At 39.8% G+C, this 13,675-nt stretch overlaps 2 protein-coding genes across 2 annotated transcripts in view; both read left to right on the plus strand.

The window, feature by feature from the left end:
- Positions 1 to 7,801, plus strand: LOC142390173 (uncharacterized). The gene is made up of 3 exons (XM_075475549.1): positions 1 to 73; positions 2,605 to 3,129; positions 6,987 to 7,801. Exons 2-3 carry the CDS (start codon positions 2,608 to 2,610, stop codon positions 7,389 to 7,391), a joined length of 927 nt encoding a protein of 308 aa, XP_075331664.1. The 5' UTR covers positions 1 to 73; positions 2,605 to 2,607; the 3' UTR covers positions 7,392 to 7,801.
- Positions 7,341 to 13,675, plus strand: part of igf3 (insulin-like growth factor 3) — a 22,244-nt gene continuing 15,909 nt past the window's right edge. The window contains exon 1 of the mRNA XM_075475998.1: positions 7,341 to 7,426. The gene's annotated coding sequence lies outside the window, so the exon portion shown is untranslated. The remainder of the gene's footprint in view (positions 7,427 to 13,675) is intronic.

Raw genomic sequence — 13,675 nt, forward strand, 5'->3', positions numbered from 1 at the left:
CCGGAAGTGAAGCCTTTTTACGGAGAAGCGAAAATGTAAGCTAACACAACCGGAGTGGCAGTCCATCAAAAAGGTATGAGTCATTTAACTGAGCAGTTAAACGTGTAAATAATAATTGTTTTGGGCCGTTTGTTTGGTGGTGTTTAGCTTACGACCAACGGCCCTTTTTCAGTGTTGAAACCGCCATTTTAGCGTTCAGTTTCGTTGATAATTGACTTGGTTTCTGTCTTTCGACTCTGTTTCTGTCCCTTTGACTTGATTTTATATCATCGCCCCGCAAATACAGCAGGTCCTAACTGTTAAATGTGTCGTAATTCAACTAAACAGTGTCTATTTAGAGTAACAATTGTAAAATTGTGTTGTAAAATGTGTTAAGTCAGTTTTTATGTAACAACAGGTATCGTCAGGTAGAAGAGGAGCTCTTCCGCGATCAAAATATGAATAAAAAACAGCTTTAACGTGGAAGATCTGACATTTTTAATACATTTCATGAGAAAAGCTGCATCAGAGGACAGAGACAGTCAAGCCGGTTTCCTTTTAAAAAAAACTAACGGATGCGTGCGCATCTGCTTTAAACCGATTCAATCGTTTTCACTCGGTTTCACTCGGTTTCTGCAGTCTGCTATCATCTCTAGTAGAGATTCTTTACTACATAAATATTGAGGGTAACCAAGCACTTTTCTGGTAGAATCAAAATTTCAGTGACAACACAGGGGGTTCAATCACTTTTTGGCAAGAAAAAAACTCCTTTAATTACCCACAATGCCCATTTAAAGCTATTCTGAGGGTGGAAATAACTAATTTCATAACAATTTAGTTCATAAACTGCTGTAAATACTTATAAGGGTCCTTTAAGGGTCTTGTAGAAGGTGGAAAGAACTTGTTGGGAAAAATATGCATATATAATTGAGATATATATATATATATGTGTGTGTATATATCTAAAAACATGTTTGTTTTGAATGAAATCAGGTAATTTTAAGGCAGAAACTCTTAAAGTGGAAAGCAAGGAGCAGCAGGCACTGTTTGGTTCTGCGCTGCATCTGTAACGACATCAAAATTGCTTGATTTATAACTTTCTCAGTAAATAATCCTTCATGTGAGTTGCTCTGTACTTTCTAAACACAAGCAAGCAGAAGACAAAGCAGCAGCAGAACAACACAAACCTCTTCAAAACACGCCTTCTCCAACACCACCGTCACATGTGTTGGCATGTTGTGTCTTTTTTTTGACGCCAAGAGGAACAACCGCAGACGATAGAAACCAAACGAAAACATGTGAGACGACTTTAACAAGCTGCGAGTATACAACAAGTTTCTGGCACACAGTCACTTTTTAGTAGAGCACCTGTTGGCCGATTTAAATGGATATGATCTGAACTTGTAGCCTGTTCGATCTCCAGTTTCTGCTTTCGGTCACGCACAAAAACTCAAATCAGATTGCACTCTTGTGTTATCTTGTTGGTGTTGAGGATGTTGGATGTAAGCCAGTTCCCTTCGGATACTTGTCCCATCATGTCCTGAAATTTTTTGCATTCACAGCTCCAACTGTCTGCCGTCATCTCATTAAATCACAGTTATTAATCTCTCTTTTTACTTTGGTGGAATAACATACAGCTCATCATGTAACACAAATGTAAATTTAACACTTCTGTTCTGGTCAAAAGGGTCGATTTATTTTTTTTTCTTACAAACTGTTTGACAGATTAAATGCTTTAATTCAAGTCAAACATACAAAGGCACCCAAAAGGGGAGCTGTGGTGCAATCAGAAAGCTTTCCGTATGGAAGAAACTCCCGTTGTGGACAGAATGAGTTAGTTTGTGTGTTTAAAAAAAAAAAAAAAAAAAAAAAAAGCCTCGTTGTTTAATCTGTTACAACTGAAACTTAACCCCTTAACGCCTGAATTTATATAGCTGTATATAAAAAAATGTTTTGTGTGTGTTTTAGCCTTTAAGTAGATGGTAAATAATGCTGAGATTATTAATTTCACTTTTGCACAAAAAATTTATAGAAATTTTGGTATGCTGCAAATTTGCTACAACAGGCATAATGGGCAATAATAAGATAACAACAACACAGTAAACAAAACAATGTTTTTTTATTCACCCTTTTTTTTTTTTTACATATTTATTTATAGAAAGGTTCCTAGGTTCGTAGTGAATATGGACTAACCGGCATTGGGGGAATAAAGATGCTATCTCAGCTGGTTGATTGAGTCAAACGGTTTGTAGCATATATGCAACAATAGGCGTTAAGGCAAGGTTTATTTATAGAGCACAATTCATACACAAGGCAATTCAAAGTGCTTCACAGCTACCACAAGAAGGCATTAAAAAATAAATAAATAAATAAATAAATTTAAAAAAAAAAATTAATAATAATAATAAAAATTAAAAAAAAAACATTAAAATAATCATTAATTAATTAATTAATTTAAAAGCAAAGAGTGCAGATAAAATACTTTCAGGTGTCATATGCACAGCTAAATAGAACTGTTTTCAGCCTGGATTTAAACATTGTCAGAGCTGAGGCCTGTCTCACATCTTCTGGGGTTAACCGCCAGGAGGCCTGATTCCGAACTAATCAGCATTTATTGATCCGCAGGTGATGGCACACAGCATGGATGTCCGTAATGAATGTGAAATTTACATCCCAGTGGAGGCCGAGGTGAAAAGCATCCCCCTGCAGAGCGTTCCCACCGCGGTGCGCAGGAGAATCGTCCCCTCTTTGTCCCCAGCGGACCCCTCAGAAGCAATATGGATTAGTCCCGCGGTCATCAGGAGAAAAGGCCAGGGCCCGGCCTCACGGAGAGGCGGCGCCGCCGCAGAGGACGCCGCCTCGCTACTGGGCGCAGAGTCTCGGGACGGCTCGGATCCCCTGCAAATATCCTTCGTCTCCTCCAACCCTGCAGCGAGGGAGTTGCTGAAAGGCGTGTCGCCTGGAAGGAACCCGTCTCACACCCACCCGTTACCCAATGACTCCACGCCGCCGGCCAGCCAGACGGCCGTCGTCATCTACCAAGGGCGCCTTTACCTGTGCATCAGAGGAAAGGGTAAACCAAAGGCACCTGAAGCTTCCCTACCTGCCGTCCCTTCAACGTCGCTGTTATCATCGAAACCCACGCAGAAGGTAACGGGATATTTCAGTTCATTGTGTTTTAAATCGGCGCCATCGGGGCGCCGTGTAGCTCAACTGGTTGAGCTACACGGCGCCCTCAAAGCAGCTGGCTCGGGTTTGAGTCCCTGGCTGTGTTCGAAACTGCATACTACATACTACATACTGCATACTACATACTGCATACTACATACTACATACTGCATACTACATACTACATACTACATACTGCATACTGCATACTACATACTACATACTACATACTGCATACTGCATACTACATACTGCATACTGCATACTACATACTGCATACTACATACTACATACTGCATACTGCATACTGCATACTACATACTACATACTACATACTGCATACTATATACTGCATACTACATACTGCATACTACATACTGCATACTACATACTGCATACTGCATACTACATACTGCATACTACATACTGCATACTGCATACTACATACTGCATACTACATACTACATACTGCATACTACATACTGCATACTACATACTACATACTGCATACTACATACTACATACTACATACTGCATACTGCATACTACATACTGCATACTACATACTACATACTGCATACTACATACTACATACTACATACTACATACTGCATACTGCATACTACATACTGCATACTGCATACTACATACTGCATACTACATACTACATACTGCATACTGCATACTGCATACTACATACTACATACTACATACTGCATACTATATACTGCATACTACATACTGCATACTACATACTGCATACTACATACTGCATACTACATACTACATACTACATACTACATACTGTATACTACATACTGCATACTACATACTGCATACTATATGCTGCATACTGCATACTACATACTACATACTGCATACTGCATACTACATGCTGCATACTGCATACTACATACTGCATACTGCATACTACATACTGCATACTACATACTACATACTGCATACTGCATACTGCATACTGCATACTACATGCTGCATACTGCATACTACATACTGCATACTACATACTGCATACTGCATACTGCATACTACATACTACATACTCATCGATCAGACAGTATGCAGAGCGTTTACCCACAATGCATTTCGCTCCTGCTCGAGCCGAAATCAGCCGGCCTGAAGCTGATTTCCCTTAAGCTCTAAACTCTGTAAACTTTAGCAACATTTGAAACATTTTCAGGTGAGAAAGTAGTCGTTTAGATCCCCAACGTGTTGAAAACCTGACAAAATACCGGCTATTTACCATTTTGTTCCCACGAATTCGGCGCTACTAAAGCTAGCCGCAGTGAGCAACGCACTTCCGGTTATTTTCACAAAATAAAATACCTGTTGCCTTTTATCATAGGGAAAGCCATTACCATACAATTGGTGCTTTTGATTTGAAAACAGGAAGTGAACCTACCCTCGTTGTAGCTAGCTTGAAACTGCCGTTTTGACAGGAAATGACGATCGGCGACGTCACGTTGCGTTGCATCTTGGGTAGTTTGAGTATGAGTAGTAACCTCATGATGCATACCCAACATTTCGGAGAATCTAGTATGCATCCGGGAACTTCTCGCTTACTCAAACTCGCATACTAACTCAGAAAGTTCCAGACGCTGGCTGGTGCTTGGCCTTAGAGATAGAGGGAGGAGCTCCACCAATCCGGAGAAGAGGTGCTGCACCTCCGCATTGAAAGGAGTCAGCTGAGGTGGTCCGGACATATGATCAGGATGCCTCCTGGTGAGGCAGAACCAGAACTCACTGGAGGGAATATAAATCCCATCTGGCCTGGGAACGCCTCGGGATCCCCCAGGAGGAGCTGGAGAGGGAAGTCTGGGTTTCCCTCTGTGACCCGACCTCAGATAAGCGCAACCTAATGGCTGGACGGATAAAACGGCATATTTATGTGTGATTATTTTGTGGTTAATCACCAGTTGGCCTCGGTTTGTTTCACAGTGAGAAAGTAGTGAGAACACAACCGGCATTAACTGAGAGCAGATGTTTTGCAACCTTGAGAAAAAATGAGTCAGAAAATGCCGACCTCTTCCAAGAGAGAATTAAAAAAAATCAAATCCTGGATCAACATGAAGAAATGTTATCTCCGTAGCTGCTCCACATCTGTTGATATTTCCTTTCTGACTTTAAGCTTTTGAATAATCCTGCTAAGAAACGAACATAAGACCTTTGATGGAGGAGATAATGAATCATAAAACACGAGGTCACAAATGAAGCTCGGCTTTACCGGGGATTTACAGTCCTCTTCTTTGGACTACAGGAAATCATTATCAGACATTTTTCCAAGGATTGTCCAAAGCTTCGAGGCAACATTTTTTTCTGGTAACTTGTTGCCAGTTTGGCAAACAAGTTTTTTTTTTTTCCAGCCCACAGGCAGAATTTCAAGTTGGAATCTTTGCTAAAGTCCTTAAAATGTTGTGCTGAATAGTTTACTTTAGGATCTAAACACCTAAAGGGACAGTTCGCCTCTTTGGACATGAAGCTGTGTAACATCCCATAGTAGCAACATCATTTCTGAACATCTTCTTACCCCCTGCTGCGTCCTGTGAGCAGAGTTCCAGCCTCGTTTTGGTGTTGATGAAAGTAGTTCCGGCTAGTCGGCTGGGGTTTAAAAAATAAAGCGTTTTGCTTCTCAAAACAATATGTGTTCAACAGAGTAATACATTTGCATCACAAAATGGTTCTCCAGGAAAAAGTCAGACCTTACAATCTCATGGCCCTATTTTCTCTCCCTTCGTATCACTGCCTGCTGCCGACAGCCGCGCCTGTTACGGTGTTTGCTGCTCGGTCTGCACTTCGGTTTGCACAGCAGGCATTAACAGGCTTATTTGTGGATGTGACCATTAGAAATGTGTAATGCAAGTGCATTCTTAAGACTTTTAGGAGTTTAAAGCTTAAAGCAGTACTTAAGCTGCAACTCTGGTTGTGTTAAACTCTTATTATATAACAGTTTAGGGCTTATTTACTTGTGAATACATTGAGTTTGAGTTCATTTTCATGTCGTTATACGAAGGCAGTGATACGACGGGAGAGAAAATAGGGCCAAGGGATTGTGAGGTCTGACTTTTTCCTGGAGAACGATTTTGTGATGCAAATGTATTACTCTGTTGAACGCATATTGTTTTGAGAAGCAAAACGCTTTATTTTTTAAACCCCAGCCAACTAGCCGGACTACCTTCATCAACACCAAAACTCAGCTGGAACTCTGCTCACAGGACGCAGCAGGGGGTAAGAAGATGTTCAGAAATGATGTTGCTGATATGGGATGTCATACAGCTTCATGTCCAAAGAGGCGAACTATCCCTTTAAGGTAAGGGAGGAGGAAAACTTTACTAAATATTCACTGAAGGCGTTTTGTGCAGCTGGCCCCAGAAATAATTTCTGAGCTCCATGAAGATTTTAAGAATATAAACACAGAATTTTAAAGACAAACCCTTTTTTCACTGTGTTATTCTGTTAATTTGACTTGTTTTCCAACATTCAGAGTAATTGGACGGCATGTTATTCTCCCTTTTCTCCCCAGATTCCCCCTCAAATGTATCCTCAGTGACAAATAACTAATTAAATTTTCAGTTCAAAGGGATTCTGACCATCAATCGAGTTGCGACACGTCTAAATAAGTAGGAATGTCTATGTACAGCGAGGAAATATGTTTATAAATTATATTGCTAGTATGGGATGTCATACAGCTTCATGTCAAAAGAGGCGAACTGTCCCTTTAACGTCTGCACTGTGCACAGAAGATAAAAGCAGGAAACACTGAAATCATACTGACTGTATTTGCTGTGAGGCTCACCTGAGTCTGTTTTTATGTCTTTTAGGAGGTTCGTCACGTCCGCAGACCCAGGACCAGACCTCCCCCAAGGAACGTAAAGCACCAAGCGAAGAAGAGAAAAGATGCCCCCCGGCCGCCTGACGGCGAGCGAAAAGCCAGAAAGGCTGCCAGAGGAGAACCGGCCCCGGAGGAAGCAGCCCTGCAGCCGGCCTGCGTTCAGCCCCAGGAGGAGCAGGCAGATGTGGCCAGCTGTGAGCTGGGGGAGGAGGACGCCGGCTTCGATGCACAGACGGACAGCAGCGACCCCTGGACAATGAGTGCAGACGCCGCCTCCTCATCGCCGCACGTGGAGTTTGATTTCAGCGAGCTGGCTCGGGAGGAGCAGATCGCTCAGATGAAGGCCAAGCTGATGCAGAGTGAAGCCGCTCTGAAGAAAGCTGCCCTCCAGTGACTCTTTTTCTTCCCCTTAGAGACCAAACGCTGCGGGTAAGTCATGGCTGGGTGCTCCATCCGCCTTTTTAGATGCACAATCAGACTTTAGCGTGCATCTGTTAGCATCCTCCTATTAGCCACGAGTAAGAACGCCCATAAATACTTTAAGTCCAACACTTTTTCCCCTTTTTAGAGACTACATGACGCCATGTTCTGGGGTATCTGTTGTTTTCTGATGCTGAGCTGAAGGTGGTGTCCTTAAATGCACCGTTTTGTTCAGCTAAATGTTTAATTTGTGATATATCTGTTTATAAAAGACGGTCATCTCTTCACGTTTAACCCTTAAAGTGCAATACTTTTTTTTTTTTAAAGTTCACACCTTTGTCATGAAGTAGTAACTCAATAAATCTTTATTCCAACCAGTTATAATTCTGCTGTGTGCTGTCAAACCTTCTGATGATGATTTCATTAATCAGGTAGTTATCAATTCAATTCAGCTTTATTTATATTTCTATAGCACCAAATACAACAAATGTTGACAAGACTGTAGCCTCTTCTACATGGGGCGCCTGCTCAAACCACTACACCATGGACCACCCGTTTTATAGGCTTTTATTTTGTAAAAGTCTGTTGCTCACAGGCTTTTATTATTGTAAAAGTCTGTTGCTCACAGGCTTTTATTTTGTAAAAGTCTGTTGCTCACAGGCTTTTATTTTGTAAAAGTCTGCTGTGGAACAGGAAAAGAAAGTAATCGGCGGATCCACCAAACATGGAGAAGGGTACGGAACTTTTACTCGGCCATTTTCATTTTAAAGTTCTTCCAGACGGCGGAGTCGACAGAACCAAAGTCATCTGTAAACTCTGCCAAGTTGAATTGTCTTCTCAGCGTAGTAGTTCTAGTCTAAAATATCACTTAAAGGCAAAACACACAACTGATAGCAGCAAGTCATTCAAGGAAACAGACAGTGGAGCGAGGCTTCTACATAAAAACTACAGAAAGATGCTGATGTTCAATTCAGTTTTATTTATATAGCGCCAATTACAGCAAATGTCATCTCAAGGCACTTAAATAATAAAGTCCAATTCAAGCCGATTGGAATTCAATTCATTGTAATCATAATTATTTATAAAATAATGAAATTCATTCATATAGAGCCAATTCAAAAACAAGGTCCCAGCTAAGGAAACCAACAGATTGCACCGAAACTTGTCTTATATTTTCTTACATTAATTTGACTCTTTTGGTAACTGAAAGCAGTTTTAACGTAAATGTACAAAAAAAGTTGAAACTATGAAGCTGTTTTTTACAGATGCAACTAAAGAAATGGGAACAAATGATGTGTCTCTGTGACAGGCTGCTGGGAACAAAGTGCCTAAAGATCCAGTTTAAAACGGCTTCTTTGCTAAGTTGTCTGTTCTGTGTGGACACAACACTGGTTCATGCCTTGAGTTAGGAGCCTTTTTCCTGCCTGAATGGTTCACAGATCAGAGTTAAGTGGCTTAACGAAGAAAAAACACATTCCTGTGGACTGAAGATGAGGGAAGAAGCAGAAAATGTCCAAAGAAAAACTCTGAAAGAGCTTCAGAAAGCTGGAAAACTGTTGATCAGGACACTTTAAAGGTTACAGAGAGTCTGCTTGGAGGGAAAATATAAAGAAATGAGGGCAGGATCAGGACTTTTTCATGAGTACTGTAGATATTAGATTAATTTTAAGTTAGTTTAGTTTATTTAACTGAGATATAAAAACACATAAAACATGTGACACATGTTTGGTATTTGCTCTCTGATGCCAAACAGTCTGGAAAAGTGTGGAAACTCTGCAGGGATCCCACACTTTTCAAACCGTGGAGAACTTTCTGATGTTTTATGGCACGTAGTTGCCTGTCATCACCTGCAGGGGGCAGTAGCGACGCTTCTGTCCTGCTGTTTGAAACCACGAAGGACCTCACAGCAAGTTATAAATTTATAATGACGTTTTAAAATCAAGGCCAATCACACACTGGGACATTCCTGAAGCAGTTCCTAACACTTGGAAGTGCAAACTGCTGTTTCTGGTTTGATTCTTTAGGGACTTTGAGATGAAGTGGTCTGATTTTTTTTTGCTGTTTTTCACACATGCAGCTAAAGAAATGGGAACAAATCTTAATTCCAGTCTAAAACCCACAAAGAGCTTCTAGATTATTCATTTCTGGTGGCATAAAACAGTTTAATCATTTCATTTATATCAATTGTTCCATAATTAGTCATTAGATTATATCTTATATTCCTTTTTTAAGCTTTAAATTGAATCTTATTTACTTTTTCTTGATGTTGAATAAAATATATTTTATTATTGTCCGTTTTTTTTCCTACTTTTAGACAGTTTAATCATTTAATTCAGATTTTTTTGCTCTGAAATTCTAAGTTTTAAGTCTGGTGCTTCGTTAACGACACACGCGTTGATGCTGTCCCATCTCTTTCTCTAAATCTTTGACATGAACTCACGTGCTTCTGGTTCACTGTGTGGAAATATTCACAGTTTAGTGAATAAAGAAGTAGTAAAGAAGAAGAAGAAGTTTACAGGCACTTAGATTTGAGACAAAATCGGAGCAACGGCGTCGTTAATCTGCTGAAATGTGTAAAAGTGGGCCGAGTTAAACCGCCGAGAAGATGAAATGTTCTCACCCATCTGCTGCCGACACTCACAAACTGTACAGAATGTAAAACTGTTTCATTTCAGGATCCTTTCTTCAGATTAACGAGATGATCCGGAGCTCACAGAAGCATCCAGATGCTGCTGCAGTGGCTGGAAAAAAGGATGAGCTTCTTTTAAAAAAAAGACCTGAAAACTCAGCTTTTAGAAAAGCCTTTAGTTTCCCTGAAAAATCTTAAAATTATTTTTCTGTTTGTTTTGTTTTGTTTTTTTAAATGCTAGTTTTAAGATTTTAAAATGTAGCACTCTGAGGTCTTTAAGTTGATGTAAAGTGCTTTATGAATAAAATATATTATTATCATTATTATTATTATTATTATTATTATTAGCTTCCAGGGATTCACTTAATTAGCAACAAAACCGGTCACTGTGACTTGGACTCGAGTCGCTGTTTTGATGACTTGTGACTTGACTTGACAAAAAAGAAAAGACTTGAGACTCGACTCGGACTTGAAAGTTGAAGACTCGGCACTTGACTTGACTTGAGACACGATGACTTGAATGACTTGAGAGTTATTCAGTTCATGTTTTCAGTTTGAATATAAAGTTAATAATTTAAAAAATAATATGGATTACCCGGTAGGAGCGCAGGATCAACATGTCAGCGGGACCGAGAGTCGTTGTCTTCGGCTTTCGTAATTACCATTTTGACGGCAAAAGACGAACAGCACAGTGCAAGACATGCGGCATCAACATCTCAGACAGCCAGACGACAACTTCCAACTTTGTTCGTCATTTGAAGATCCATTCTGACCAGTGAGTGCTCGTCAAATTAGCTAATATTATCCTGTTAGCCTAGTCGGTAGTTAGCTAACGTTAGCTTGATATGATACGGGGTGGACAGGTTGGACACATTGGCCAATGATGTTTACTGACAGTTACTTATATCTTTGTGTTTTCACTTTATTAAGATCAGATTCTGCAGGTAAAATTGCAATAATAAGGTGACTTGACTTTGAATGGACTTTGACTTTAACTTTGTCTTTGTCTTTGACTTGACTTGTCCAAGAAAAAATTACTTGAGACTTACTTGAGACTTGAAAGCTAAGACTTGAGACTTACTTGAGACTTGAAAGCTAAGACTTGAGACTTACTTGAGACTTACTTGAGACTTGAAAGCTAAGACTTGAAACTTACTTGAGACTTGAAAGCTAAGACTTGAGACTTACTTGAGACTTGAAAGCTAAGACTTGAGACTTACTTGAGACTTGAAAGTTAAGACTTGGGACTTACTTGAGACTTGAAAGCTAAGACTTGGGACTTACTTGAGACTTACTTGAGACTTGAAAGCTAAGACTTGGGACTTACTTGAGACTTGAAAGCTAAGACTTGAAAGCTAAGACTTGGGACTTACTTGAGACTTGAAAGCTAAGACTTGGCACTTACTTGAGACTTGAAAGCTAAGACTTGAGACTTACTTGAGACTTGAAAGCGAAGACTTGGGACTTACTTGAGACTTGAAAGCTAAGACTTGGGACTTACTTGAGACTTGAAAGCTAAGACTTGAGACTTACTTGATACTTGAAAGCTAAGACTTGGGACTTACTTGAGACTTGAAAGCTAAGACTTGGGACTTACTTGAGACTTGAAAGCTAAGACTTGAGACTTACTTGATACTTGAAAGCTAAGACTTGGGACTTACTTGAGACTTGAAAGCTAAGACTTGAGACCTACTTGAGACTTGAAAGCTAAGACTTGAGACTTACTTGATACTTGAAGCTAAGACTTGGGACTTACTTGAGACTTGAAAGCTAAGACTTGAGACCTTCTTGAGACTTGAAAGCTAAGACTTGAGACCTACTTGAGACTTGAAAGCTAAGACTTGAGACCTACTTGAGACTTGAAAGCTAAGACTTGAGACTTACTTGAGACTTGAAAGCTAAGACTTGAGACTTATTTGAGACTTGAAAGCTAAGACTTGGGACTTACTTGAGACTTGAAAGCTATGACTTGAGACTTACTTGAGACTTGAAAGCTACGACTTGGGACTTACTTGAGACTTGAAAGCTAAGACTTGAAAGCTAAGACTTGGGACTTACTTGAGACTTGAAAGCTAAGACTTGGCACTTACTTGAGACTTGAAAGCTAAGACTTGAGACTTACTTGAGACTTGAAAGCTAAGACTTGGGACTTACTTGAGACTTGAAAGCTAAGACTTGGGACTTACTTGAGACTTGAAAGCTAAGACTTGAGACTTACTTGTTACTTGAAAGCTAAGACTTGGGACTTACTTGAGACTTGAAAGCTAAGACTTGGGACTTACTTGAGACTTGAAAGCTAAGACTTGGGACTTACTTGAGACTTACTTGAGACTTGAAAGCTAAGACTTGGGACTTACTTGAGACTTGAAAGCTAAGACTTGAGACTTACTTGAGACTTGAAAGCTAAGACTTGAGACTTACTTGAGACTTGAAAGCTAAGACTTGAGACTTACTTGAAACTTGAAAGCTAAGACTTGAGACTTACTTGAGACTTGAAAGCTAAGACTTGGGACTTACTTGAGACTTGAAGCTAAGACTTGGGACTTACTTGATACTTGAAAGCTAAGACTTGGGACTTACTTGAGACTTGAAAGCTAAGACTTGAGACTTACTTGAGACTTGAAAGCTAAGACTTGGGACTTACTTGAGACTTGAAAGCTAAGACTTGGGACTTACTTGAGACTTGAAAGCTAAGACTTGAGACCTACTTGAGACTTGAAAGCTAAGACTTGAGACTTACTTGATACTTGAAGCTAAGACTTGGGACTTACTTGAGACTTGAAAGCTAAGACTTGAGACCTTCTTGAGACTTGAAAGCTAAGACTTGAGACCTACTTGAGACTTGAAAGCTAAGACTTGAGACCTACTTGAGACTTGAAAGCTAAGACTTGAGACCTACTTGATACTTGAAAGCTAAGACTTGAGACTTACTTGAGACTTGAAGCTAAGACTTGATACTTACTTGATACTTGAAAGCTAAGACTTGAGACTTACTTGATACTTGAAAGCTAAGACTTGAGACTTACTTGAGACTTGAAAGCTAAGACTTGAGACTTACTTGATACTTGAAAGCTAAGACTTGGGACTTACTTGAGACTTGAAAGCTAAGACTTGAGACTTACTTGATACTTGAAAGCTAAGACTTGGGACTTACTTGAGACTTGAAAGCTAAGACTTGAGACCTACTTGAGACTTGAAAGCTAAGACTTGAGACTTACTTGATACTTGAAGCTAAGACTTGGGACTTACTTGAGACTTGAAAGCTAAGACTTGAGACCTTCTTGAGACTTGAAAGCTAAGACTTGAGACCTACTTGAGACTTGAAAGCTAAGACTTGAGACCTACTTGAGACTTGAAAGCTAAGACTTGAGACCTACTTGATACTTGAAAGCTAAGACTTGAGACTTACTTGAGACTTGAAGCTAAGACTTGATACTTACTTGATACTTGAAAGCTAAGACTTGAGACTTACTTGATACTTGAAAGCTAAGACTTGAGACTTACTTGAGACTTGAAGCTAAGACTTGATACTTACTTGATACTTGAAAGCTAAGACTTGAGACTTACTTGATACTTGAAAGCTAAGACTTGGGACTTACTTGAGACCTGAAAGCTAAGACTTGGGACTT

This window comes from Odontesthes bonariensis, chromosome 10, assembly GCF_027942865.1.
Source record: "Odontesthes bonariensis isolate fOdoBon6 chromosome 10, fOdoBon6.hap1, whole genome shotgun sequence".
Lineage (NCBI taxonomy): Eukaryota > Metazoa > Chordata > Actinopteri > Atheriniformes > Atherinopsidae > Odontesthes > Odontesthes bonariensis.